Here is a 27,032-nt window from a genome sequence, read left to right on the forward strand (position 1 = left end):
CCCCGCTTCTCATCTTCCTAAATAGCAAGATGCGACATAGTCTGCCCCTGCCCAATCTGCGGCGCCGCCTTCGGCAACGGCTTCAACCTCTGCTGTTGCACCGGCGTCCGACTCGTTCCCGGCAGCGTATTCGTCCCCGGATAAGCTTTCTTCGGATCCGGTTTCTTTTGCTCAGTGGGCGGTGTAAACGGCTTCGGTTGGCCGGGCTTGACTGCGGCTTTCTTGGTCGTCGGGTACGCGGGTTTGGGGAGGCCGTTGGTATCTGGGAAAGGCTTTGGAAGAGCCTTGTTGGCTGAGGGAATTGCGCCGGGGCCCTTGAAGGGAGGGATAGATTTGGTGGCTCCGCCGATGGCTCTTTGGCCGCTGCCTACGAGGCCTCCGGTGGTTTTTGTGGTGGTGTTGGTTACGGCGCCGACGGTGCTGTTTGCGCGGCCTATGACGCCGCCGGTGGCTTTGGATGCGTTGCCTGTTACTCCTCCGACGGTTTTGTTCAGTCCTCCGACTGTTCCTCCGACCGTCTTCTTTGCTCCTCCGACAGCGCCGTTCACTTGGTTACTGCCTGGGTATTTCTTCGCACCTAGCGGCGTTCCACTGGTTGTTGGCTTGTTGCTCGCGGGGGTCGAGTTGGAACGCTTGACCACGGGCTTTCGTGCTGTGGAAGGGAGGGCTTTGGCTGTGGGTTTGTAGGTTTGGCCGGTGATTGCGGTGCCGTAGCTTGTTGCTTTCTTCTCGAGACCTGGGCGCTTGTTAGTGAGTGCTCGAAGGACATTTACGGGACGAGCAGCTGACCATTTCCTACACTCCTTCCACTATTCTCAATCATATCCCCAGCCTTAATCAAGGCATTTCCACCATATTCACCCGCCGTCTTCTTTCCGGCATCTACGAAGCCCTCCACCGAGTTCCAGATGATGTTTGAGATGAAGCTCGTCATGGTATAGTACGTATAGCGATCTCGCGACTGTAATTGATATCGAGAGCTAAGTTCAACGACGGAGGAGCTATGGTAGTATCAGAAGAGCTCTATAATTCTAGACTGCTAGACCCCAGATCATGTTCTCCCGATGATGCATGGCCTTTGGCGCCACCGCAGCTTGAACCTGTTTCGCTACCCGTCGCATGCAGGGGGGTCGCTGCCGCCCCGCGTCAAATGACGTTATTGTGGCACAGCGAAGTGGACCTGAACCAAAGTCCTGGCTGGCGATCTTTTGACGCAGGTTTTTAGCTTGTGTTGTAGCTTTCTGCCGTGGCATGCCATCAGTACGCTAGGCGGTACAGCGTTGAGGCTGAGTATCACGATGAGGTATGGTCATATGGCAGTTCATTATGTTTATCGTCAATCATACTATTCGTACAAAGCGCGCTACTACTGTCAAACCCTTTTGATTACATATCCTCAACGCCATCGAAAAAGAAACGCTCGTAACTACTCGTTGCTTTGACAAAAGTAACATATTAAGCACCTTGTCTGGCCTTCTCAGCGCAGATCAGGGCGATGATGCGGCTCAACTCTGCGCTCTGCGCAAATTGCTCCTGCTTGGTCTTGTCGTCCACGTCTTCGCACGCTGCGATGTCGTTGCTGACTGTCAGCATGCGGTTCTGGAGCGTAAGGAGCTTGGCGAGTGTGTTGTCGAGGAAAGGTGCGCTGAAAGTGATGTTGGTTGGCGAGGCGCCGTTGTTGGGCATGCGCATCTCGAGTTTCCTGGGTGGCTTCTTTCCCGAGTTGGACGGAGCAGACTGCTGTTGTTGCTGCTGTTGCGCTTGCTGTTGGGGCCTACCGCAGATTGTTAGCAAATGTACTTCTAGACCAGTGATTACGCGATAGGGGTCCATATTCAGGTCGGCAGTTGCATAGTGTGTCCCTGATTTTCCACGCCGTCGCTACCAGAACCAAAAGAATGCCAGGGGAGAATTCAAGGAAGTTCGGACGACTCACTTCTCGCGCTCGACGAATGTCATGTTCTCTGCCATTTCGGCGACGCGGTTTGCGATCCTCGAAGCCATGATAGTGTATGGTGACATCTGAGGTTGCGAAGCTCCGTTCGTTGCGCCATTCGTCTGGGGCTTCTTTGCGCTCTGGGTAGCCTTCTTAGGAGCCCTTGAAGCGGTGGCCCTGTTGGTGGTGCGCTTGGCCGGCGCGGATGCGACTGAGGCTGCGGGCATGTTGGAAAGATGTGATGCGTGGTTTGGGATAAGTTCTGTGATATGTGTCAGTCTCCAGCCTAAATGAACGTTTGAAGGCTGCTCGCGTGCACCACTCGAGTATGCGCCAGGGTCGACAGCTGTCAAAGTCGAACGTACCGTAGATGTGGTGCGAATATGGTGGTATTGTTGGAAGAGGGATGTGATTGAGACGCTTTGGAGAATTGGTATCTACTGCGGAGCGAGTATAGTGTTATTGAGTAGACCAAGAGACTAAGGAAGGGGTAACGGTGTGTCTCGAATATCTTGCTTGCTTGACTTGGTTGCACGCCGCCACACATAACGTCATGCCACGGCACGCTGACAGGGGTTGACGACGCGCAAGTGGAGCATCCATCTTGATCTCGAACCTGGAACCGTTAGCCTGCACTGACGTCGCGGGTAGCCCGTCACTGGTGCTGATAGTCGTGTTTGACGTTTTGGACTTCGATGTTCGCTCGTGTGCCAACTGTGGAAGATGTCGCCTGCTACTGCTACGAAGAAGCCGGTCGTTACCAAATCGCCGGCTGCCAAACCCCCAGTGAAGAAGGCGACGGCTCCAAAGCCGACTCCAGCGAGCCAATCAGCGTCCAAGCCGCCGCCAGTACCAGCTGCTGTTAAGAGGAAGAAGAAAGATGACCTCGGTGCTGGATTGCGAATCTCGAAAGACAATGTCGAAGCGCATCCGGCTGGACCACCGCGCTTTGGCGAGTTGACACAGGCAGAACGGGCTTTCACGTTAGCCTCGACGTTCTTGTCCGGCGTCCTGGCGTAAGCACGTCCGTGTCCACCTCCAGATACACCCAACTAATACCTGACAGTATAAGCGCATCCCAATTCCTAGGCGCACCACTAAAGCTGATTGATCCGCAATTCTACGATGGGTACATGGCCTACACCAAAGAATGCTTCGCCATCCTGATCACATGTCTCACCCAATGGTGGGCTCCGACTGTCGTCCGTGTATCTGGAGACTCTAGCATGGTCGGCCAACTTATCAAACGCAAAGATGGATCATTGCAATGCAATTTTGCAGACCGTATGGTTCTCATGGCAAACCATCAACTCTACACTGACTGGCTATACATCTGGTGGATCGCATATACGAACAACATGCACGGCTTCATCTACATCATTCTGAAGGAGTCGCTGAAGAACATTCCGATCATTGGATGGGGCGCCCAGTTCTACAACTTCATCTTTCTATCTAGAAAATGGGAGGAAGACCAGCGCACATTCAAGAAGCATCTTAGCAAACTGAACAAGAAGGGAGACCCCATGTGGCTGATCATCTTTCCCGAGGGCACGAATCTGTCCAAGACTACACGCGAAAAGAGCCAGCAATGGGCGAAGAAGAATGGGCTGCAGGACATGAAGCACCAACTGCTTCCACGCAGCACTGGCCTCAAGTTCTGCCTCAATGAACTGAGAGAAACGACAGATTGGCTGTACGATTGTACCATCGCATACGAAGGCGTACCAGAAGGACAATTCGGTCAAGATATCTTCACTCTGCGCTCTTCTTTCTTCGAAGGCCGGCCTCCCAAGTCAGTCAACATGCACTGGCGACGATTCCACCTCGACGATATCCCATACGAGAACACACACGCTTTCGAAGTCTGGCTGAGAAACCGTTGGAGAGAGAAAGACTACATGCTAGAATACTTCAGCCGCCACAACCGCTTCCCCGCAGAAGATTTCTGGAAGAACCACCTGGACATGGACACCAAGAGCGAGAGCAGCAGAGGCGGAAACAAGACCATCCGAACCGTCCCCCGCCCAGCCGTCCAAATCGAAACCGAAGTCAAAAGCGGCAACTGGAACGAGTTCGTCAAGATCTTCGCTCCAATAACCTCCGTCATGATGGCTCTAACCGTAGCCTACGGTGCCTCACCCGAAGACCTACCCATACCCGGCGCCAAAGAATTCTTCCAAACGCACATGAAAACACTGCTAGGCCAAGGCGGCGACATCAAAGGTCTCCCAAGCCCTGAACAACTAGAAAAGATGATTGAAGGCGCCGCACAAATGGGCGCAGCACAAGCCGCCGGACCCAAAGAAGTACCAGAAGTACAGCGCCTGACACAAGAAAACCTCGCCAAACTAGTCAAAGAAACAGCCATTGCAAGCGGCGCTGTAATGCCCAATGGAATGAGAAGAGCAAGTACAGCATTGCCGCCACCAATGACCAAGACGCTGCAAACGCCCACTGCTGCAACCCCAGCAGCACGACGAGCTCAAAGCGCGGTGAACCTCCCTACATCCTCAGCGAAGAAACCCACACCCACAGCACCTAAACCAGGCACCGCCGCACACGCCCGCGCAAACCCCGCGGCAGCAACCACAACCAAAAAGCCCACACCATCTCCACCCACAGGCCCCATGAAAGAAGTAATGACAGCCTCAGGCGTCATGATCAAAGTCCCCCAAACCGAAGTCGAACAGGCCAAGAAAACAGGCACGCTAACCATGGCGAACGGCGTCAAGATCAAGATCGGCAAAGAAGACATCGAAAAAGCGCAGCAGGAGAAGAAGGGGACTACGTTCATAACAGCAGGCGGTGTGCCCATCAAAGTGACGCCTAGCGGTGCTGTGCAGGTGCCTGAGAAAGTGAGCAAAAAGGGGCAAGCGGCGGCTGTGAAGAAGACGGGGGAGTTGGCGGGGAAGATGGGGGATTTGTCTGCGCCGGCGAAGAAGGCGCCTGCTAAGATAGGGGGTGCGACGAATGGGACTGCGAAGAAAGGGACTGTTGGGAATGGGGCGGCGAAGAAACCGGCTACCGCTACTCCGAGGAAGCTTTGAGATGGGTGTTATGAGGATAAAGGTATAGGTTTTTTGGGGGGGCACAGTATAACCAGGGTGTTTGTTTGGCGTTGAACTAGTATATATGACTAGGTCTTGGGTATTTTTGTTTGTTTGTATGTAAGATATCAGTATGCCATTATTGGATTTGAAGCAAAATAGCCTATCCCGTGCACCGATACTGTGTTATATGGCCGGCCCCCCAGTCTCGGTCGTCGTACCGGAAGAACCCATAAACTCAGACGACGATCTCACTAACCGCTATACCAAGTCGTCTTCTTGACCTGCGTGTCCATCCATTCGGATCGTTCAAGCACTCGTCCGTCGTTCGTCCTTGCGCCACTAAACGAGAAACGGCGTTAATACCTTAATCCCTCTAAGAAATTGATAGACGAAGAGGACGAAGAAAGAAAATCCAAGACAACCATCCAACAAGATTGTGCATCAAATCCTCTTGTATAACAACCCACAAATCCTCACAGCGGATACCACAACAACAACAACAACACAAAAAAATCCATGTACAGCAAACATTACCTCTTCTTCCTCGCAGCCTCCTCCTGCTGTAACTTGTGCATCTTGGCTCTAGCGCTCTTGCTGCCACCCAGCTTGGGTCCTGTGATGGGAGGTGGCGCACCCTTGACAGGAGGAGCAGGTGGTTTCCTCGCTTGTTGTTTCGCTTCCATGGACTCGAAGTATTCGTTGCGGAACTGCTCGACGAGGGCGTCATCGGTGTTGGTGGAAGTGGAGGTGTTGGCGTGAGGGTTTGCGGGGGTTGGGGAGTCGAAGAAGTCGACTGCGTGGGGATGTTAGTGAGGAGGTTGTGGCAGGGGGAAAGGGAGAGGGAGAAGGGAACGTACGTTTGGCTTCTTTCAGTACAGCTTCGACCATTTGGTCGCGTCGCTTGTCTTCTTCCGTCTTGCCGTTGGCTTTGGGCTTGCGCCACGCGTAGCCGTACTTGTCTCGTCGCGCTTTGCTTGCTGGCGGTTCTGGCTCGCCCTTGTCCCATCGTTTCCAGGCTTGTTCGGTGCGCGCCGCAGCGTCAGGGCCTAGGTCTACTTCCTGAAGCTTGCCCTGGCCTGCCGCCAACCGGTTGCTGTGTTCGTTATCCGCAGGACTCTCGGTGCTACTGGTCGTGCCTTGTGTCGACGAGCTAGTGGCGAAGGTATGCCGCAGATCTGGTGCGATGGCTGCCACAGAAGCCTGGAGGTGGTTTGGTATGGGCCAGCCGTACTGGCGATAGTTCTTTTCAGCCATGCGGGCTTCTACGTATTCCGACCTGGCACATTAGCCTCCATGCTTGACGGTGCCCTCATTCGAGCCTGCTGTAATCTGGCGAAGAGTCCACTCACATCTGCTTGTCATCGCGATCTACCACCTGTCCCGTCTGCGCGACGAAGCGGCTGGTATACTGGTCTGGCCGGGGCGCTTCTACTTGCACCACCTCTGTCCGCGGCGGCTCTGCTTTGCGCGTAGTTTCCTTCAGTCGGTCGCGGGGCCGCTTTCGGTTGCGCAATATCTCTTTCAGGTTCGGCACCGACTCTTCTTCATCGTTGGCTTCGGTCGGCGAGATAGGCGCGTCGTTGGGAGTCGCAGCAACGGGCGTATGCGAGGCAGAAACAGTAGGCGCATCGTCGTCGGTATAGACGCGCTTCGTGTGCGCGATCTTGCGGCGCTTAAATCGTATAGCGGGGACTGCCTCGTCTTCTTGGGCCGTCGACATGCTGGGCAGTTACGGGACGGTCGGGAGTGAAGCGTGGGTTGGGGACGTAGAGTTTCGGAGGATGACCTGGGCCGAGGCGTGAACCACGGCAGGGTCCAAAGCGTCATAAGCCCTTTCACTTTTACCTAAACTTCATGAGGGCGGCTAAACATCGTTCGCATAATTAGAGCATGATCTACGTGAGACTGGATTTAGACGCGATCTGGGGTTGCAGGAGCGCAATAAGACTGCGGTACCCTTTCATGCATGCATTATCTGAAGAGGATTGACAGACGCAGAGCACCTACATGGCGTGACACTCAGCTCATAAGACGATCACATAGCCGATTTCCGCTGTCGCGTACTAGGACTTACATACCAACTCTCATCCTCCACAGCGGTTGCCTCTACTGTCCATTCGTTATACATCACGTCACAGTTCAACCCCATGGCTTCGCATTAAGAATTTTGTTCATTGCGATAAAACATATGTACTCTCAACCTACTATACAGGAAGCCAGCCGCCGTAACGCTCAAACGCCCAAGTCATACCCGGTACATTGAGTAGCGAAAGACTGAATGCAGGTAACATCAGGAAACTTTCCTTTCCATCCTTCCTTCTCGTCCCCTTGGTATCAATTTACATCATCATTGTCCTCGTCCTTCCTAAGCCGTCGCTGAAGAAACAGTCTCAATCTCCACCTTTGGCAGCGGCGCCGACTTGCCGCCAAGGTCTGTTTGCCGTGCGTTGGGGTTCTTGGTGTAGTAGTTGGAGATGGCGGATTTGATGGCGTCTTCAGCAAGCATGGAGCAATGCACTGCGAACAGTTAGTATTCTGGTCTTGATTCTCGCTTTCGTATTGTGGGATACTCACGCTTTACAGGTGGTAGGCAAAGCTCCTTTGCAATCTCTGTGTTCTTGATCCTCGACGCATCCTCCAGTGTCATGCCCCGGACCAATTCGGTCAGGTAACTCGAACTCGCAATCGCGCTACCGCAGCCGAAGGTCTTGAACTTGACATCGCTAATCGTGTTGCTGTTGGGGTCGACACGGATCTGGAGCTTCATGACGTCGCCACATGCGGGTGCGCCGACTAGTCCAGTACCGACGTCGTTGTCCGTCTTGGACATGGAGCCGACATTGCGAGGCTTGTTGTAGTGGTCGAGCAGTGCTGCGAATGTTAGCTGAGCGTTCTCAGATATAATTAGTCGGAGATGGTGGTGCGATGACGAGGTGATTCCGATCGGACTCCCGTGTCGCCACCACATCGATTTTCCGAACGAGAGGGGAGGGCGACTTATCTTTCTCGTGGTACTGCCGCCGACCGACTGCTGCGACTGCGGGTGCTGCTGTGCGAATGGGCGAAACGATGCTGGGCCTGGCGGCGGTTGCGAGCACTCTTCCTGCTTGAGCGGGCACTGCTGCTGCGACTCTCCTGAACATGGTGGCGATCGATGTGTGTGGTGTTTTGAGGTTTGGTAGTATCTTTGGTGAGTTTTGGCAATAGTTCGGGTAGCGGTTGGATGTTGGTGTAGGTGTAGCGGAGGAGGATGGCGACGGACAATTGAAGTAATGATGAAAAGCCACGCCCGGCCGCCGGCGACGTAATGTCCGTGCGCACACATACCCCACACTTATCATGGAATCATCTCGGAGAACCGCTCCAGATCACCGGCGAACGAGTGCTATCTCCGTTCGTCCTGCTATCAGATGGAACTTCAGCTCCATTCATATCGCCTACAGCCATGCTGATGCTATCTAGCAGCTTGCGCCGCAATGCTCCCAATCCGCTCTCGTTTCGCCGTTTCATCAATGCTAATGCTAACCCGACACAACTCCGCTTTCGCTATGCTAGTCCGTGGTGAGGGACCTAGACCCGCTGTCTTACAAACGTCGGAAGAAATACACGTAGGCAAACTTCTTCATCTCTTCAATGTCCGCCGCCTTGGCAACCTTCTCGTCATTGAAGAGAACCCATGATGCAGCCTGCTCGCCTGGCAACTGCTTGCGCACAAACGCAACGTAGTGTCTGTGGCGTGTTAGCGAATCTCCTTCCACAAGGGTCCAAATGCGGAAAACTTACCCGGCGTGTATCGAACTACCCTTGTGGCATACTATCGACTGGAGCTGGAAGTTTGCAGGCAGCGTCTCACTACCAGCCAACTTCTTCTCTGTTGGCTCCGCAGGTGCCTCGGAGCTCCCACCTTCGTCGAAATCGCCCGGTGCATCGGGGTGGCTGAACAACCAGTCGACAGCGCGCTCCATGTCACCACCCGTCTCCTTCAGAGCCTGGCGTGCCTGGGGAGCATTAAAGCCCATCGCTCCTAGGTTCTCGATTTTTTCAGGGTCGAGAACAGATGCAGCGGCTGTGCCTCCACCAGAACCAGCGTTGAAGTCGACGGGGTCGTCGATATCTGGATCCTCCATGTGTCCAATCAGCCAGTTCATCGCTGCTTCGGCATCTTCGTTACCAGTAGCATGTAGAGCCTTTTCACATCGAACCCGAGGGAAGCCCATAGCCTCAAGCATCGAAAGTGCCGCCTCGTTGGGTGACCACTTCGAACTGCCCGAGGCTCCTGTGTCTACATCTTCTGGGAGAAGCTCCTCTCCTTCTGCCAAACCATTTGACTTGTAGGCGTCGAAGGAGAATGGTTCATCGTTGACAATGACAGGAACATCCTGCTTGGTAGGCACCCAGTTGACCAGTTCAAAGCGCCTTGCGTTGACGGCCAACACTGAAGGGAAGGTCTTGAACATGCTCCTCTTCGTGAAACCATCCTTGCTGCCACATGCACCACAAGTAAGCTCAACCAATTCCTCGGCTGTGAAGATGTCGAGACACTCCTTCAGTGTGACTGGCTCGAACTCTTCCTTTTCTTCCTTCTTGCCGTCGCTGTTGGTGACGTCCATCTGCGAGTCTTTTGGTATCCGCCGGATGGGGACTGGGATGGAAATGTTCTCTTGCTCGTCTGTCTTGTATCGCACGCGCTTGCAACTGACACACTGTAGCCGCTGTTCCATAGCAAAGCGGAAAGCACCGACCGGATCCTTATGGGGCTCAACGTGCTTGCTGCGTGAAACAAGTTGGAGCACGTGTAGAAGCAGTTCGAACGCGTCCTGTTGTCGCATAGTTGAGAACTCGGCGTGGCCTCGTCCGATCAGGTGCTTGAGCATGGCAGGGGCGAGGCCGCGCTGGTGTGGAACCTCTGGGTTGTGCTCGTTGGTGATGACATCGCTATCTGGCTTTGAGTATCGACCAGAAATCATGCCGTCTGCGATTTTGCGCATCTGAGTTTCCAAGTCTTCTGCAGGGAGTGGCGTCTCCGGGGGAGCTTCGTTGGGAAGGTAGTATCGGTCTTTGAACTCTGGAATGGAGAACAAGGCCTGCAAGGTACTGTTCAGGTAGCAGCTGTTGCCCAGGTTCTTCAGGCCCGTGAAGTCTGGTCCGAACAATGGCTGCAGTTCCTTGCCGTCTTCGGTCACCATAGCAAAATCCCAGCGCAAGTTTTGCTCTACCTGCATCTCCGTAAGACTCTTCTCAGTCTTCACCCTGTCTTTAATGTTGATGCCCCAGTGTGCTAGGTGGTCCGGTAGTTCTGGGTCGATGCGCTCTTCGTCACAGGCGTAGCAGTAGATATCAGCCGTGCCATCCGCGGTGAGAGATCCGAGCTTGACCGCGACAGGATGACCAGTCGACTTGGTGTGTCCAACACCGTGTGAGTTGCCACCAACGCCACCGAACTGCTGACGACCGCAACCCAGATTGCCGCAGGTCAAGCACAGCCAGAGGTTCTCGTTAAGCTCGCACTCTGAGCAGTGACCCAGGTTCTGTGATTCGATCTGTCGCGCCGCTTGTTGTTCCAGACAGAGAGTATGTTCGCATGCAGTCAACTCCTGTTCCCATGCCTTGACCTCCTGCTGCTTCGCGAACGTGTTCGCCTTGAGAACTGCGTCCACAATGTTGGGCAACTTCCCCGAGCTCTTGTCTACATCGTCGACCCCGCACTCGTAGCACTTGACTTGTGTCGCAGTATCGTAGCGGTCTGCCTCGGTCTCAGCTGCCACGGCAAGCTTGGTCATCTTCTGAGGAGGCTCATCGCGCTTGACCCTCTTTCGCGTGCGCTTGATATTGAGGACGAGGGGGTGGTTCGTGGACGACACGTGGAGGAGGGAATGATTGCGATCGCTCGTGCATCCACCATTGAAACAGTAGAGGCACACGTCGAGGCCGGTGGGGTCGTCGATCGAGTCGAAGCACTGGGTGCAGTCCTCCCGGTACACAGACTGCGTTGGCCCTGGTGGGTGAAGCTCTGATGCATGTTAGTACTGCCTAGGGTGAGGATGTAGCCATAGAGCAAATGAAGGCGCCTGAAGCATGTTTGCCACACTTCACTTCTTTTGCTGCATGAGATTAGAGTCGTGGAAGAATATGGATGCTTACCGGGTGCGTTTACGTGCGTACAGGCCATGTTTGGTCAAAGTTGATGTGGGCAAGGTACGGTGTAGAAAGTCGCGACGGTTTGCACGTAAATTCGGTTGTTATGACATAGGCTAGGCTTCTAGAGCTCCTCCCCGCGGCGGGGCAAACAAAAGTGGATACCTGCCACCAATACCGAAAGAAAGGTAGTCACCACGCGACAGCTCCACTCTGGCTCAGAAGTCACGTCTGAGTTCAAACAAGTTCAAAAATCGTATTAACATTCTTTTGGCTTAATTTCATGGAGAGGATACCAGACTTGAAAGAGTCTCAACATTTTCATAGATCGAGGCTTACACAAGATATGCTATTAGAACTACACGCCTGTACTTATACATGATCATCTATTTCCCCTGCTGTCGTGCGTTGACAGACCAGTTCTGGAACTGAGTAAACAGCACAGGCTGTAGCGGAGACTTCTTGTCCGCAAACCACTGCTTCTGCGTCTCAGCATAAACGTCCACCACACCAGCATAGTTTCCCTTATCAAGGCCAACAAGCACCTTGACTACGTGTAGACTGGCGGAGCCACATGCATCTGCATGGACTTTTGAGCCGTTGCCTAGCTTAGCCTCCTCGTGAATACCCTTCAGCAGCTCCCACACATCCTCGACGTTCTCTGGCTTCGGGAGAGGTGCTTTGCGCTTCGTGCGGGTGTCGAAGAACGACTTCAGCATCTTGGCCGCTTTGTCTGCCGTCTGCTTGTTTGCGTTTGCTCGAGTGCGACGGAGTACTGGGAGGAGGATTTCTAGAGTGAGGGCGTTGGAGTATTGCTTCTCCATGTACACAGCAAGTAGATCCAGGACCCTTGACTTGAACTGTACGACATTCTGCTTTGCGTCCGTTCGCTCCTTCTTCTTGCTGGTTGTCTTGCTGCGCTCCTTGAAAATCTTGCTGAGATGTGGATCAAGCGCCATCATCTGGTCGTCGTCCATGTCTGACTCGTCAGATGTCTCGTCTGCCGCCTCTCCGTCGATGGTCGGCTTCGAGGTCTGGAGAGTCATAGCGAGCATGTTGTCGAATTGAGTCAGCTCTGCGTCTTCCTCCTCGCTTTCGTCCCTATCGTCATCATCAGAACCTGACTCAGAAGCCTCGTCGCTGTCTGCTTCCTCTCCATCGATCATCTCAACGTCCGAGTCGTCTTCATCGTCGTCGCTTGAGCCTTCCTCCTCCGCGTCTTCATCGCCCTGATTGAACAGTTCTTTCTGTCCCTCAAGGTTCTCTTCGGTATCCAGGATCTCAGTCAATGAGCGCAACCCTTCGGCACTGATCTCGGATGCGAATATAGAGAAAGCTTCTTCTCCGATTCGTCGGAACAACGTTCGTTCATTTCCTGAGAAAGAGAGTACGATCTCGACGAAAGCATTCTGGCCGTCGGAAGTTGAAGCCTTGCTCTTTTTCTTCGATGACGCCTTTCGTGACGCTTCAAAGGCTTTGTAGGAAGCATCGAGGTCATCGAGCATCATGACGGCATCGCCCTCGCCATTGTAGGCTTGCAAGAGAGTTAGAGAGTATAGAAGCAGGAAGCCCTGTGCTGCCATCTCATTGCCAGCTATCGATCCCTGCAACACTCGTTAGTCACGGAAATCAAATAGATGGTATACGTACTGTTGCAGAGATGGCGTCAATAGTGCTAAGCGCCTTGTCCATGGTACTCAGAACCGATTCATCTGCTTTGAAAGCAAGATCCAGTTTTGCAGACTTGCCATTCCTGGCTCTTATCATGTCCAATACCATGAAGGCGACATCTGACCGAGCACCCAACTTTACGTCCAATAACTTCGTCAAACAGGATGATAACCGCTCTTGAAACATCGTCCGACCGCGGTCACTGACAGGTGGAAGAGGCATTTTCTTCGTATCCGCCTTCTTTGAGGGAATGAAGTAGGCAAACTCCACCAGTGTCTCCAGGATCTCCCGCAGCCAGTTGGACTTTCGGTCTTCTGCAGCGCCACCTTCGCGTAGGTGAGCGATGTCTTTCTTGAAGGTCTTTTCGTTGAACTTCTCGTATCGCTTGTACTGCCTGATCGTGTTCAGAAGCAGGTCTGCAATGGCCTGGCGACGGCTATCTGCAACGGTCTGTTCCTCGCTTTCAGGACGCAGGATCAACGACTTGAGATGGCGTATAATCTTCATCAAACTCTTATCATCTGCAGACGCGAGAATCTGCTCCAGCGTTTTCGTCCTGGTGATCCGATCAAACTCGACGCTACCGTGCTTTGAGGTCAATGCGACGAATATGGGAAGTGTTGTTCCATCTTCTTGCTCAACTCTGAGCTGGACAGAACTCAACGCAGCCAACGCAGCGGAATGAAGAAATCGATCCTCTTTCTTGCTTTGGTTGATCAGGGTGCGCATCAAATTGGGGCTGAACAACGCAGAGACAGCCCATTCCGGCACACGTGTGATCATGCTACTCAACAGCTTGAATCCCCAGGCTTTACGTTCATGGGATGCCGAGGAAGAGAACAGACTGCTGTCTACAGTATCGATCCAGAACTGCGGGAATTCTGTCTTGTCCTTGGAACTACTCTTACTGTGTTCATCTCTTCGTAAGATCTCGGCAAAGACCAAGTCCCAGGCGAAAGACGGGTTCGAGCTCGTGGTTCCGGTCTTGATGGTTTTTTCTTCGCCATCTTCCGATTCGTTCTTGTTGAAGTCCTCCTTCAAAATCTTAGCAAGTCGCGAACGTTCCTTCCTTGCCAGAGGATCCTTGTCGTGCCAAACGCTTTCAGGCAATGTTGCTGGATAACTCGCTTGGACGGTAAGCCACACAGCTACGCCTTCAGGCGTAGAAACGAGCTTGAACGTGTTGAGACGTTCGAGTATCTCCTCGACACATTTTTGGTACTGCGATTGGCCTTTCAAGCTCCTCACTGCTTCGACGAGGACCATGCCGCATTCTTCCCGGAGCCAGGGAATGTCGCGTGCCATTCGATAAACATTGTCCAAGAGCTTGTTCCAGGCATCCAGCGAAAGTTCTGGTTCGATAAGTATCGATGATTGCATGATGGCCTTGAACCCAAAAAGCTTTCCGATGGTATGATCCCGTTTTTCCTGTACTTGTTAGCATTGCGACATCCAGCGCGCCCATGTTCCTACCTTTCCTGGCACGTTGCCCTTGGCTTTGGTCTTCTCCTCTACCATCTTGATGACAGCCGCCACATCAAGCTGCGAACCTTCGATGGCATTCTGCTTTACTGCAAATAGTTGTCGCAATAATTCGGTGAGCGTGAGCGAGAATCCGACCCTGGCTGCTTTGCGCTGACTGCAAAGACCTTTGATCAGGCGTACTAACGCGTCCTCCACATCTTTGGGCTCTGGCTTGTTTTCGGGCGAGAATTTGACGATGATCTGTTTGGCGGCTTCAAGACGGACATCGTCTTCTTCGGCTGCCAGGTCCGCGTAAAGCTTAGAGAGCTTCACCTTGTCCGAATTGCTTTCTCTGCGCCGCTTCGCCGGGGCTTCGTCAACTTTCTCGCTTTGGTCCACCTCGCGCTCCCTCTTGGGTAATTTGCTACCCATCTTTTATCGATTTCCTGGAGAGTGTATTGGAGGTTGTCGCAACGCGACTTCCGCGAAAAGTCGAGCACGGCTCTAGGAAAATTTGGATGCTAACCGAAGGTGGACTAGTTGGACAGGGTCCAGCCAACGCGAAATCCACTTGGACTGCATGACGTCGGAAGCATGCGAGCTCCATCTGCATACTCATGGGAAATTCAACATTGCATTTAGTGGAGTCTGCATCAGTTCTATGCTGCGAATGATTCTACTTGAGTCACCTAGAAATCGATACGAAATTCTAGTCATGTCATCATGCGCTGCACATTATCACACAACCACGCCAACCTAGGAAAGAACTGAACAGCCTGGAGCCTACATTGGCGCTGGGTCACCGCCTTTGCAATGTTTTGGCTTAATGTAGCCTGCAGACCTGTTCAGTTTTTTTCTTGTATGAGGTGCAACAGAGAAGACATCACAGCCATGACCATTGAAAGTGACATCCTTAGTATTGAGTTGAACTGCTCTACGTATGTTCAAGATGTACATATCAAGTCCATCCCTTGAAAATGATCAGTCATCATCCTCATCCAAGCCTTCGAAGACTCCGATTGGCTTTGGACGGTATGTCGTTGGAGGTGGAGCCTGTTCCTGAGCCGGTCTGCTCGGAGACTGTGCAGCCACATCTTGTGCAGACGCGTCCTGTGCAGCAGCCTCACTCTGTCCCTGCTCTTGCAACGCCTTCTCCCTAGCCGCGTCCAAATGTGCAGGTATATTGAACTCGTCCAGGTTTTTGCCCTTCTACACAAGGAGATAGGAGTTAGTGTGTCTCGTATGAATCTTGGACGTGCCAAACATACCTCTCGCCAATACTGGAGGCTGAATAGAGCGCCCGCGCGGATCTTCTCGTTGCTGGGCCACGGGTACCATGGCAGGTTGCTAGCCTTGAGCTTCTTCAGCCATTCTTCTTCCTCTGGGGTGATTTCGAGCGCAGGGCCAGCAGCATCTTCGCCTTCCTTCTGCCCTTGCGCAGCTTCACTTGCTGGTGCTACTGTCTCTGGCGCGAGAGCGGGTGTGTTGAGGCCATTAGTAGGAATGCCGTTTGAGCCGACCTCATCGTCCTCCTTCTCCTTGTCTGCGGCAGGTACGGGTTCACGGTATGTTGGCGGGACGGTGTGTCGGGAAATATTGGTCGCGTATTGTAGAAGTTCGTCAAATGGGACGGCGCGCGAGTCTTCGGGGAATGTGGTCACGGTTGTGTCAAAGAGCTCATGGCGCAGTTCTGCGAGCTTCTTGACGGACGTCTTGAGCTGGTCTTCGAGCGCATCGGCTTCTGCGCGGAGGTTTTGGATGCGGATGTGATTTGCCTGGTGTTTGGCGACTGCAGTGCGTCAGTCGTCAATGTCAGCAGACGTGGGTGTTCGCGTACGTTGGTCCAGGCCTTGACTGAGCTCGTCGTCAGCAGCTAGCAGATCGACGGCAGCTTGCGTGGCCGGATTGTAGGCAGCGATTGAGTCGACCAAGGTTGTCAAGGCCTTCTCGACGCGTTCGAATTGTTCGTTCAGGACGTCTTCCATGGTTGCGTGGTGGGGACCAGCTGTGCCGCCGACAATGGAACAGCGCAGGGTCAGCGAACGTGGATCGGGTGGAGCACGCGCATACACGTGACGTGAAGAGGCATGCGCGGTGGGCGATGGGGTCGTATGCAGGTTGCGCGCCAGACGGGCGGAGCTGAATGGCCAGCGAGTGCAGCGCGGTATTCACATTACAGTCGTGAAACCGGGCCTTCAAGCGCGAATCATCCACGGGCGCTTTTGCTAGACTCGCGGGGTTGCCCGCCTTCGACGCATGCGAAAGCGGGACATGACGAAGCGGCCAGGGCTGCCAGGGCCCTCTCGGCGTGGCCGCTATTTGCGTCGACGGGCTGGAAGCCGAGCTGTCACGACGACCAGCCTGCAGCATATATCCTCCGCTCCCCTGCCTCTGCCTGTCTACACCATAGTCCTAGTCTCGCTCCTATCGCCCTCCATATCCGCCATCCACGGTTCTTCCAGCGTGCTGCGCCTCCGTCTCCCAGAAGAGCACCCCGCCGTCGATTGGCCCGCCACTTGCACCCAGCTACCACTCTGATTGCTGCTCCGCCTTCCAACGCCTACCAATTCCCCCGACTGCCTGCCTTTCCTTCCTACATAATCCGGTGCACCCCGAAAGCCTCGACGCACGATATTCCGCACATCTAGCAGCCATGGGTAAATCGTAAGTTCTCTTTCCTTGCTGCTTTGTAATGCGGGGCCATCGCGCCTACCATCCCGACGTTTGGAGATTCCTGCCCTTCACCTCGGACACGCGCGTCGTCGAGTGAAGGCCACACGTTGGACCGGACCTCGTCATGGACCCTTCACTCAGGCGCAGATATCCCCCGCTCGCCCACACACTCGATCGCCCACGGCACAAGCATGTTCCAAGAGCTCGACATCCACAACCACAGGAAGCCCGCGCATACAGCACCGCTGCCTCATACCCCGTCACAGGCGCACGGAATCCCGCTTCTGGAGCACAACCACCCGCCTCTGCGGTTCGCGCGCCGCCATCACAGCGACGTACCCCGTCATGACGAGTCCGGCTATGCGCACTACAAGGATATGCGGGAAATCGCCTTGGCGAATGCCATACGCGAGTTGGAAGACGAATTGGGGTCGCGCTGCGGAATCGAGTGCTTGGAATTGCAGAACCAACAGCTGATTGTACATCGCTATAGCCAGAGTAAACTATCACAGCAAGAGCTGGCCGACCTCCAGAAAGCGACACACTTCGACAAGAAAGAGCTACAGCAATGGTACAAAGGTGCGCACGCAGTGGGGCAACTGGGTTGGACTGTGACTGAGTACATACAGGCTTCCTGAAGGACTGTCCCTCGGGCATGCTCACCAAGGAGGAGTTCCAAAAGATCTATAAGCAGTTCTTTCCGTTCGGGGATCCGTCGTCATTTGCAGATTACGTCTTCAATGTCTTCGATGCAGACAAGTCCGGCACAATCGACTTCAAGGAGTTCATCTGCGCATTGAGCGTCACGAGTCGCGGCAAGATGGAGGACAAGCTAGACTGGGCGTTCCAGCTGTACGACATTGACGGAGACGGCAAGATCAGCTACGAGGAGATGCTGGCAATCGTAGAAGCCATCTACAAGATGGTACGTAGTCACGCCCTAGGAAGCGCCCCCATACTAACATTTGCAGGTCGGCTCCATGGTTAAGCTCCCGGAAGACGAAGACACCCCCGAGAAGCGCGTTAAGAAGATCTTCCGCATGATGGACAAGGACGAGAACGGCAGCTTAGACATGGCTGAGTTCAAGGAGGGCTCGAAGCGCGACGAGACTATCGTTTCCGCCTTGTCTCTGTACGATGGTCTTGTGTGAGGAAGAGGGTCGATACCCAGTGTCATTTTCTGCTTGTTTCGTTATAGTCGATATCACAGCGCATTTGTGGGATTGGCATACCATTATTCCCTTGCTGTTAGGGTGGATGACCTCGCCTTGGCGTACCGGACATCATGAATGATGTATACAAAGTGCGCATTTCGTTTCCGCGGTCAAGAATGCAACAACAATTTCAAACTTGCTTGATTCTGCACGTTGGTCTGACTGTAAGCCTCACCCAGGGAAGCCTATTTTTGGGTTTCTTTGGTACAAACTTGTAATTGGGCGTCTGCATGGCATGTCGGGTCTGTGTTCTGACGTGACGCAACCTTGCGGGACGCTTTCTTAGGCGGCCTTCAGGGAGCTTTGGACAGGTAGCTTGAGAACAACACATTGCTAGCACCGTGCCGCCTTGCTGTCGTACCATCGCCGGCTGCACGCTATGGACAGATTACCTGTCTAATAATACGCCATCATTTTCTCCTCCGCTATCGACTTCTGGCGACGTTTGCGCTGCGACGCTACGTTTCGGCATTCCGCCCAGCATCTCAAGCTGACGCCGGCCCGTGGGCTCCACCACGTATTAAAGCCACTTTCACGCGCCTCGTTTATATAGGCAGACACACCCAACACAATGCCGCGATCCGCGATATCGACATGCAGCGCAGCGCTGGCGGCCCTGCTAGTCATTGCACCCTCGCCAGCGTCGGCCTTTTACTTCCCAGGCACCGCGCCAACTTCGTACAAGACGGGAGACGCAGTTCCGTTATACGTCAATCGCCTGACACCCGCCGATTCGCAGAACGACCCCAAGCTACGATCCGTCTTCTCCTTCGACTACTACCACCCGCCCTTCCACTTTTGCCGCCCAAAAGATGGCCCCAAAGAAATTCGCGAGAGCTTGGGAAGCATCCTGTTTGGCGACCGGATACAGACGAGTCCGTTCGAGCTGAAGATGGGCATGAACGAGTCGTGTAAACTGCTCTGTGAGGCGCCATACCCTGGCAAGGACGCGGCGTTTGTGAACAGCAGGATATACCAGGGCTACGACCTCAACTGGCTGATCGATGGGCTGCCTGCAGCACAATCACTTAGGGAGCCGGGCTCAGACCAGACCTTCTATCAGCCAGGCTTCGCGCTGGGTCTTGTAGACGAGGACCAGCCCATGCTCAACAACCACTATGACATTGTCATCGACTACCACGAGGCATCGCCGGGGAACTTCCGCGTCGTTGGTGTGTTGGTAGACCCATACTCGGTGGCAGAATCGAAGAGGCAGGGCGACGATGGGGCGACGTGCAATGGACAGACACCGGTTATTCTGAAAGAGGGCGAGGCTGATGATAACCTGGTCGTCTTCACGTACGGCGTTTACTGGCGACCAAGTCCGACTCCGTTTGCGACCCGATGGGACAAGTACCTACACGTATACGATCCCAAGATCCACTGGTTCTCTCTCATCAATTCGGCCGTCATCGTCGTCTTCCTCGTCATAATGGTCAGCACCATTCTCGTGCGCACCCTCAAGAAGGACATCGCGCGTTACAACCGTCTGGATCAGTTTGCGCTCGAGGACTTTGGAGAAAGCGGCGACGGTGATGATACAGCGGATGACTCTGGCTGGAAACTCGTACACGGCGATGTATTCAGGCCACCGAAGAACCCGCTGCTTCTGTCGGTTTTGATTGGCAACGGGGCTCAGCTCTTTGCCATGACAGCGTTGACTATAGGTAAGTCGCCAGAGCATATCAGATGCCAGGTCCCTGCTAACATCAATGACAGTATTCGCGCTTCTCGGCTTCCTCTCTCCTAGCAACCGCGGCGCTCTCGGAACCGTCATCATCATCTTCTACACACTCTTCGGTTTCTTCGGTGGCTACGCCGCGGCACGTACCTACAAGTTCTTCCACGGCGAGTCGTGGAAACTGTGTTTCTTCTATACCCCGGTAGCTCTACCCGCGATCGTCTTTGGTGTCTTTTTCCTCATGAACCTGTTCGTCTGGGGCCGCGGCGCATCCGGTGCTGTGCCCTTCACCACCATGCTCGTAGTAGTCATCATCTGGTTCGTCATCTCCGTCCCGTTGAGTGTCGCTGGTTCCTGGCTCGGATTCAAGCAGGCCGCCATTGAGCCGCCTGTTCGTACAAACCAGATCCCACGCCAGATTCCACCGGTGGGAGGCTACCTGCGACCTCTTCCTTCCATGGCCTTGGCCGGTGTACTTCCCTTTGGCGCCATCTTCGTCGAACTCTACTTCATCATGAACTCGATCTGGTTCTCAAAAGTCTACTACATGTTTGGTTTCCTGTTCATCTGCTTTGGGCTTATGATCATTACCTCGGCGGCCGTCACAGTACTCATGATGTACTTTTTGCTTTGCGCGGAGAACTATCACTGGCAATGGAGGTCTTTCTTCACTGCTGGTGCGAGTGCCGCGTACGTGTTTGCTAGTTGCTTGCTCTACTGGATCAAGGATGTGAGCTGGACTAGTTGGACAAGCGGTGTCGTGTACCTGGGATACTCGGCTTTGCTGAGCTCGCTGGTGTTCATTCTGACTGGTAAGTTGGTAATCTAACCCCCTTGTTCGTAAACCGCGTACTAACGAAATTAACAGGCACTATCGGTTTCTTCGCCAGCTGGCTATTCACCCTTAAGATCTATAGATCCATCAAGGTGGACTGAGCGTGGGGTAGTAGTGGAGATCTGCCAGTATACCTTTTCTTTTCCTTGGAATCTCAACTTGTCAAGTAGCGTGCGATCATTGCCAATATAGACATTAAAAAGGCATTTTTTGCGAAGAAAGACTACCCGTATATATCCCAGACTATTCAGTTACATGTGAGAGTGAATCTAGACTCAGTGCTCTACGATAAAGCAAACTAACGCGCATCCCATAACCAATATTGGAATATACGCCGTATTCCATGAAACCCACTTAATTTGATAAAAGAGGTACTCACTAACCCATCGTCAGCTTATTCTCTACCGCCAGCCTTATCACCCCCATATCTGTCTTGATGCCCGACCTCTCTTCTCGTTAAGCTTCCACTTATGTTCCCATTATCCCTAGTATACCCGCAGAACGTTTTTGTTCCTCTTTCCGTTACCTATTCTTTTCTCTCTATTTCCATAATGACGTCAACGCCTCACCTTCTTCCGATAAGAACACACATCCACAATCCATCCAACGCGTATCAAGCGTCTACAACCGTAGCAAAAGCAGCGGAGGACCCACTTATCCTCCATCCTACCCGCCTAAACACGTTCTCAAAACACTGGACCTCTTTCTCGAGTATGTACACCGGTCGGGTGTGTATCAAACACTACTTTCGTTCGGCCATCTCTCGGATTACGATGTCTATGCATGGCCCCTGCAGCCATCAGCACGACGCGTTTCCAAATCCAGCTTAGCATGCGGGCGCTATCGAGACCCTTCCCGTCGAACTATTCGAGTGCCCCGTTGAAACCCAAGACCCGAGAGTTTTCCGGGTGAAAGATTGTCATGAGTGATGAGACTTTTTTGCAGAGGTTGGTCGTACGAAGATAAGATTTCAGAAGGCCTTATTAGGGAAATGGAGGCGCGTGCGTGTGTATGTGTGTGTATATATATGGGTGTGCCGTTGCCCGGTTTGAGGTTTGGAAGTGTTGATGATCAGCTTTTTTGGATTGCATCACTGTTGCGATACATCCTTGGTGTTTTAACTTCTTGGTTATCAGGCCACTGGGCTTTTGAGTCAGTCTTACGAAAGTTGATGATCTTTTACTCGCGTTGAAGTCATCGACAGACTACTACATATATATCAAGCTCTCTTGCGCCGCATACGCCCAACTGCTGGACATCTTCGTCATTCCGATTATCGACTCTAACTACAGACCTCGAGGTCTGATTAAACCAACCATGGCAACAGAAGGCATACAATTCCCCATGACGCGGGACTTTGCCAGCCCATCTAACGACGCAACACACCCCAGCCGACCCTCCTCATCCTCAGATACCACGACGCTCGATGCCGAAAAGCCCGCTCCCCTCCACCGCGCGCCAACAGCCGAAGACATAGTCAACCTACCCACCCGCACCCTCTCCAACGATGCCAACCTAGAGGAATACACACAAGAAACCATCTCAGGGCAGATGATGCGCGAAGTACGGTCCAACGCAGGAAAGGTCGAGAAGTACGATTTGGTCACATTCACCATTGACGACAAGGAGAACCCGAAGAATTGGAGCAAGGCGTACAAGTGGTGGTGTACGATGTGTGTTGCAGCGACTTGCTTTGTTGTTGCGTTCAACTCGGCGGTCATCACAGCGGATCTGGAAGGTGTGAGTGCGGAGTTTGGGGTCAGCGAGGAGGTGGCGTTGTTGACTATTACGCTTTTTGTTGTTGGGTTCGGTGTTGGACCTATGGCTTTTGCGCCGGCGTCTGAGATCTGGGGGAGGAGACCGGTGTATGGTGTCACGCTTGCTTTGGCTGTCATCTTCACTATCCCTGGAGCTGTCGCGCAGAATATCGGCACGTTACTGGTAACGCGCTTCATTGCTGGTGTGGCGTTCTCGGCACCCATGACGCTTGTTGGTGGAACATTGGCGGATATGTGGAGATCCGAGGAGAGAGGTGTTCCCATGGCGGCTTTCAGTGCGGCGCCATTCATCGGCCCTGGTGTTGGCCCTTTGGTTGGCGGTTACCTCAGTCAAGCTGGTGGATGGCGCTGGTTGTACTGGATCCAACTCATCCTCAGCTTTGTCGTCTGGATCCTCATCACCTTTACCGTACCGGAGACATACGCGCCCAAGATTCTGGACAGGAGAGCAAAGAAAATGCGCAAGGAGACTGGCGATGACAAGTTTGTCACGGAACAGGATCTCGACATGCGACCTTTCAGCCAGCGCCTCCAGCTCTTCCTCCTTCGACCCTTCCAGCTGCTCTTCCGTGAGCTCATCGTCTTCCTGATCACACTCTACATGTCGGTTCTGTACGGTCTTCTGTACATGTTCTTCGTCGCATACCCGATTGTCTACCAGAAGGGCAAGGGCTGGAGCGCAGGACCAACAGGTCTCATGTTTATCCCGCTCATCTGTGGTGTTCTGCTCTCCGCTGCCTGCGCGCCACTCGTCAACAAACACTACATGACGCTGGTAAAGAAGCACAATGGCCACCCACCAGCGGAAGCACGTCTGATCCCCATGATGTGTTCATGCTGGTTCATCCCTATTGGCGTTTTCATCTTCGCCTGGACAAGTCAGCCCGAGACCCACTGGGCAGGTCCGGCATTCGGCGGTGGCTCTGTGGGCTTCGGCTTCATCTTCCTGTACAACTCAGCCAACAACTACCTCGTCGATTCGTACCAGCACCAGGCTGCGTCAGCGCTGGCGGCGAAGACGTTCCTACGCAGCTTTTGGGGAGCGGCTGTGGTGTTGTTCACAAACCAGATGTACGAGCGCTTGGGCGATCAGTGGGCCAGTTCACTCATCGCTTTCATCGGGCTGGCGTGCTGCGCGATTCCTTTCTTCTTCTATTTTTACGGTGCGAAGATCCGTGAGCGTTCTCACTATGCCTATAGTGAGGAGGACAGGAATAAGGAGCAGAAGCTGGGAGCTTAGTCAGAAGAAGGTTAATCTGATCGTTTTTTGTTTTGTGGACCTATCGTCAAGCTTTCTTCGACTTTTCTTGTTATGCTGCATTGTGGGCGTTTGGGAGCTTGGTGTTAGACCGCGAAAAGGCCGTGGGAGGGGTCTTGGGATCGAAGGGGTTCTTTCGGCATCCATAGCGTATGTTATTCATAATCCATCAACTTCCTACTTCCAATATGGATCCAAACCCCGATGTGTGCGATCCTGCCAACGGTTACACAGCTAATTCCGAGTGGGCGAGCTCATTGACAACGACATGGAAGCGAGACCTCTCAACGGTGATGTCATGGCATGATTGCAGGCCCTGGCTGGGTGGAAAAGAAGTGGATGCGATGGACAGGCGAAATTATTTCCATCGTTGGCCGGGAATGTCAAGCTTCCTAGACGCGTGACTAGCCGGGGGTCAGAGGCGATCGGCATCCTTGCCCAGGAGTGGGGCTCCAGCGAGCGGAAAGGCCGACCGAAGTCGACACTCCACCAGCGCGACTATCCGGCCCAGACAGACCTCTGACGACTTTCCCCCGAGCTTCGACCATGGACGAGCTCAAGGACACGCACAACTCCAACGCGCCAAATGGGTTTATGCAAGACACGCCGCCAAGAGCCGACGTCGATGAGATCCTGAGACGGAAGCGGAAGGCGCGAGAGTACAAGGTACGCCGTTGAGATGATGCGCTATCGATGCAGCGATGGAAAAGAGGAGGCTTTTGGGTTCGAGGGGCTTTAGTATGGGCACGTTGGAAGAGAGGCCTCTCTGCATTGCCGAATTGGGCTACAGGACCCGGCGCATCCAGCACGGCAGGAGCTACTGCCCCACGAACATGCGCTGACGCTCTACTTCCCTACAGGCCTGCTATCCGTGTCGACAGCGCAAGGTCAAGTGCGACCAGAACGTGCCCTGCAAGACATGCGTCGTCCGCGAACATCCCGAACTATGTACCTACCACCCGCCCAGCGAGTCGCACCCGCCCGCGAAACGAATCAACCTAGGACTTGGGCAGAACAACGGCCATGACTTCTCCAACGGCCTGGTCCACATACATGGCGGCACAGTCACGCTGCCTCGAGAGGTGCGCACACATATGATAGGGGGGACGACTGTATACTGACCGTAGCAGGACTGGGAACGCATCTGCGGGAAGCTGCAGCAAGCTGAGAAGTCGCTCAGTGATTTGAAGCATGCCGTCGGCAGCGTTGCGGAGATACCACCACCCATGAACGGCTTCTCTCCTGCTGATGGATCTGGAAATACGCCTTTGGCCGCAGCGGCCCCCATGGACGGCGAACAGAGCCACGTCAGAACCCAGGGAATACACACGCGCAACGACATCACCGGCCAGACGATACACATCGGACCCAGCTCAGTACCAGCACTCGTCATGGCGTTAGGGAGGGGGGATACACAATGGGCGCCGGGCGTGCAAGATCTCCTGGGCAAGAAGAGCATGCTGCCGATATTTGGCCTGGACAACGAGAGCGCTACATACCCCTTCGTCGACCTTTGGGGGCTACCACACGGATCAATAGCGCGCGCCCACGAGCTTGCCAACGCATTACCGAGCGACTCCGAATGCCTGAGTTTCTTCCGCAGCTATCGCGAAACCGCGCACGCCGTATACCCCGCCGTTGCCGACATCGAGGCCATCGAATCTGATCTTCTGCTCTTTCTGATCAACCGCGCCAGCTCACAGGGTACCAACGGCATCACAGACCAGCAAATATATGGCAAAGACTTTCACTGGATAGGCATGGTCTTTGCTATACTAGCTTCAGGATGTCAATGCTCAAGTCTGTCACGAAAAGAGAGGGAGTTGACATCGCAGGTCTACGTCTGCTGCAGCTTCGAGTGCCTACGGTTCACCAATTTCTTATCGCACGCAACCATCGAAAACATACAGACCCTTCTTATCCTTGGAAACGTCATATCAAACAACATGAACGCCGGAGTTGCCTGGAGTCTGATGGGGTTGACAGTCCGCCTCTCGCAGACTCTAGGACTGCACCGACAGTGTCCTCCGTCAACACCAGTGCAGCAAAGGGTCATTCGGAGCAAGACATGGTGGGCGCTTCTTTGGCAGGACTCGCTGCTGTCTGTCTCCTATGACAGAGCGTCGTCGACCACTACCATTGACCATACTGTACCCATGAGCCAGCACACAGCACCAGGGACAAGAACATACGTCGAGAGTATGTACCGACTGTGCAAAGTAGGCCTCGACATAGTCCGCGAGCGCCAACGGCCACAGAACTCGCATGATGCCCTGATACGAATAACGGAACACCGCAATGAACTCCAGGAAATCATGATAGACGCTGCAGACTATCTCAAAGACTCGAGGAGATGTCGGTCCATGCGCGATCAGCTCGAACACTGGGCGCTGTACCTGCACATATCGTACGTCACATCTGAGCTCTGCCGACCAGCCATCAGCCCCGCCACCGCCAATCTCGATCTTTCCAAGACCCTGCGCAAGACATGCATCGACAGTCTGACCAACACGGTCGAAGCATTCCTCGGTCTACAAAACATGACACCGTTTGCTACCCGTTCCTGGTCCGCTGTGCATCGCTCCTTGAGCTCTGCCCTACTGCTTGGTATCCTCGGCGAACACAACCGCAACGAACGGGCGCGTAGTCTCTTGCAGAACGTAATCCAAGTTCTTACGGATGTCACAAAAGATGTTGATCCTGCCGAGCTCGCCACGCCCATCACTCGATCCGTCTCAGCTCTCGAGCGGCTGCTGAGAATCACCACGACGCACAACCGCAAGCCAAGTGAAGCAGGCTCACAAGCGTCTCCCACGATGCACGTCTTCACCGCACAGGACATCAACAATGCCCTCAACGGAGATGCCGAGAATATGTTTTCGCAGTCGCCACTTCTTGGTTTGGATCTTGACTCTTCACCGTATGCGCTTATGGAGAGCATAGTGTGGGGTGCGCAGAAATCACCATGAGAAGATTATGAGCGTAGGGTTTAGTGGAAAAGCGAAACAAAAGTAATGATACCCAGATGTGAGAGCGACGTAGCGCTGTCGAATGAAAAAGTCGAAACAACAATCCGGATGCCATCATCATTCAAAGACCAAGCAGTTTGACTGCCTTCCAACCTGCTGCCTAGTTGCGCAGAATGACAGATATTAATGCCGTTAGGAGGGGGGCGATTATTGGGCCATGTGTTTCTGAGAACAAGTTTCATATCGCGAGTGATGATTTGGCCCGTAGTCCAGCGGCCGCTAAGTAGTAGTTTCAACTGAATGTAATGCGCTGAGAGGTTCTCTTGATACCCACCTTGTCCGCGTCGAGTGAAAGCTTGCTGTCAGCC

At 53.7% G+C, this 27,032-nt stretch overlaps 12 protein-coding genes across 12 annotated transcripts; 5 read left to right on the forward strand and 7 right to left on the reverse strand.

Moving 5' to 3' along the window:
• Window positions 1–17: 17 nt before the first annotated feature.
• Window positions 18–934, reverse strand: J4E83_010769 (uncharacterized protein; the record flags this gene model as incomplete). Its single annotated transcript, XM_049337649.1, has 2 exons — window positions 18–736; window positions 862–934. The coding sequence occupies 2 exons, from the start codon at window positions 932–934 to the stop codon at window positions 18–20; spliced, it is 792 nt and encodes a 263-aa protein (XP_049183185.1).
• A 521-nt stretch (window positions 935–1,455) lies between these two features.
• Window positions 1,456–2,163, reverse strand: J4E83_010770 (uncharacterized protein; the record flags this gene model as incomplete). The annotated part of the gene is made up of 2 exons (XM_049337650.1): window positions 1,456–1,774; window positions 1,937–2,163. The coding sequence occupies 2 exons, from the start codon at window positions 2,161–2,163 to the stop codon at window positions 1,456–1,458; spliced, it is 546 nt and encodes a 181-aa protein (XP_049183186.1).
• A 496-nt stretch (window positions 2,164–2,659) lies between these two features.
• J4E83_010771 (uncharacterized protein) lies at window positions 2,660–4,983 on the forward strand (the record flags this gene model as incomplete). Its single annotated transcript, XM_049337651.1, has 2 exons — window positions 2,660–2,952; window positions 3,003–4,983. 2 exons carry the CDS (start codon window positions 2,660–2,662, stop codon window positions 4,981–4,983), a joined length of 2,274 nt encoding a protein of 757 aa, XP_049183187.1.
• A 533-nt stretch (window positions 4,984–5,516) lies between these two features.
• Window positions 5,517–6,706, reverse strand: J4E83_010772 (uncharacterized protein; the record flags this gene model as incomplete). The annotated part of the gene is made up of 3 exons (XM_049337652.1): window positions 5,517–5,779; window positions 5,844–6,262; window positions 6,336–6,706. The coding sequence occupies 3 exons, from the start codon at window positions 6,704–6,706 to the stop codon at window positions 5,517–5,519; spliced, it is 1,053 nt and encodes a 350-aa protein (XP_049183188.1).
• A 645-nt stretch (window positions 6,707–7,351) lies between these two features.
• On the reverse strand, window positions 7,352–7,816 carry ISU1 (iron-binding protein; the record flags this gene model as incomplete). The annotated part of the gene is made up of 2 exons (XM_049337653.1): window positions 7,352–7,503; window positions 7,561–7,816. 2 exons carry the CDS (start codon window positions 7,814–7,816, stop codon window positions 7,352–7,354), a joined length of 408 nt encoding a protein of 135 aa, XP_049183189.1.
• Window positions 7,817–8,570: 754 nt separating this feature from the next.
• On the reverse strand, window positions 8,571–11,155 carry J4E83_010774 (uncharacterized protein; the record flags this gene model as incomplete). Its single annotated transcript, XM_049337654.1, has 3 exons — window positions 8,571–8,715; window positions 8,770–10,996; window positions 11,128–11,155. The coding sequence occupies 3 exons, from the start codon at window positions 11,153–11,155 to the stop codon at window positions 8,571–8,573; spliced, it is 2,400 nt and encodes a 799-aa protein (XP_049183190.1).
• A 352-nt stretch (window positions 11,156–11,507) lies between these two features.
• Window positions 11,508–14,688, reverse strand: J4E83_010775 (uncharacterized protein; the record flags this gene model as incomplete). The annotated part of the gene is made up of 3 exons (XM_049337655.1): window positions 11,508–12,725; window positions 12,772–14,220; window positions 14,266–14,688. The coding sequence occupies 3 exons, from the start codon at window positions 14,686–14,688 to the stop codon at window positions 11,508–11,510; spliced, it is 3,090 nt and encodes a 1,029-aa protein (XP_049183191.1).
• A 549-nt stretch (window positions 14,689–15,237) lies between these two features.
• On the reverse strand, window positions 15,238–16,241 carry J4E83_010776 (uncharacterized protein; the record flags this gene model as incomplete). The annotated part of the gene is made up of 3 exons (XM_049337656.1): window positions 15,238–15,465; window positions 15,525–16,045; window positions 16,094–16,241. 3 exons carry the CDS (start codon window positions 16,239–16,241, stop codon window positions 15,238–15,240), a joined length of 897 nt encoding a protein of 298 aa, XP_049183192.1.
• Window positions 16,242–17,120: 879 nt separating this feature from the next.
• NCS1 (Neuronal calcium sensor 1) lies at window positions 17,121–18,080 on the forward strand (the record flags this gene model as incomplete). Its single annotated transcript, XM_049337657.1, has 3 exons — window positions 17,121–17,508; window positions 17,559–17,854; window positions 17,901–18,080. 3 exons carry the CDS (start codon window positions 17,121–17,123, stop codon window positions 18,078–18,080), a joined length of 864 nt encoding a protein of 287 aa, XP_049183193.1.
• A 634-nt stretch (window positions 18,081–18,714) lies between these two features.
• J4E83_010778 (uncharacterized protein) lies at window positions 18,715–20,760 on the forward strand (the record flags this gene model as incomplete). The annotated part of the gene is made up of 3 exons (XM_049337658.1): window positions 18,715–19,810; window positions 19,863–20,636; window positions 20,693–20,760. The coding sequence occupies 3 exons, from the start codon at window positions 18,715–18,717 to the stop codon at window positions 20,758–20,760; spliced, it is 1,938 nt and encodes a 645-aa protein (XP_049183194.1).
• Window positions 20,761–21,976: 1,216 nt separating this feature from the next.
• J4E83_010779 (uncharacterized protein) lies at window positions 21,977–23,677 on the forward strand (the record flags this gene model as incomplete). The annotated part of the gene is made up of 1 exon (XM_049337659.1): window positions 21,977–23,677. The coding sequence occupies one exon, from the start codon at window positions 21,977–21,979 to the stop codon at window positions 23,675–23,677; it is 1,701 nt and encodes a 566-aa protein (XP_049183195.1).
• A 564-nt stretch (window positions 23,678–24,241) lies between these two features.
• Window positions 24,242–26,664, forward strand: J4E83_010780 (uncharacterized protein; the record flags this gene model as incomplete). The annotated part of the gene is made up of 3 exons (XM_049337660.1): window positions 24,242–24,361; window positions 24,556–24,777; window positions 24,826–26,664. The coding sequence occupies 3 exons, from the start codon at window positions 24,242–24,244 to the stop codon at window positions 26,662–26,664; spliced, it is 2,181 nt and encodes a 726-aa protein (XP_049183196.1).
• Window positions 26,665–27,032: the final 368 nt, after the last annotated feature.

The sequence above is a fragment of the Alternaria metachromatica genome (genome assembly GCF_023757995.1).
Source record: "Alternaria metachromatica strain BMP 0045 chromosome Unknown scaffold_52, whole genome shotgun sequence".
In the NCBI taxonomy this organism is placed as follows: Eukaryota; Fungi; Ascomycota; class Dothideomycetes; order Pleosporales; family Pleosporaceae; genus Alternaria; species Alternaria metachromatica.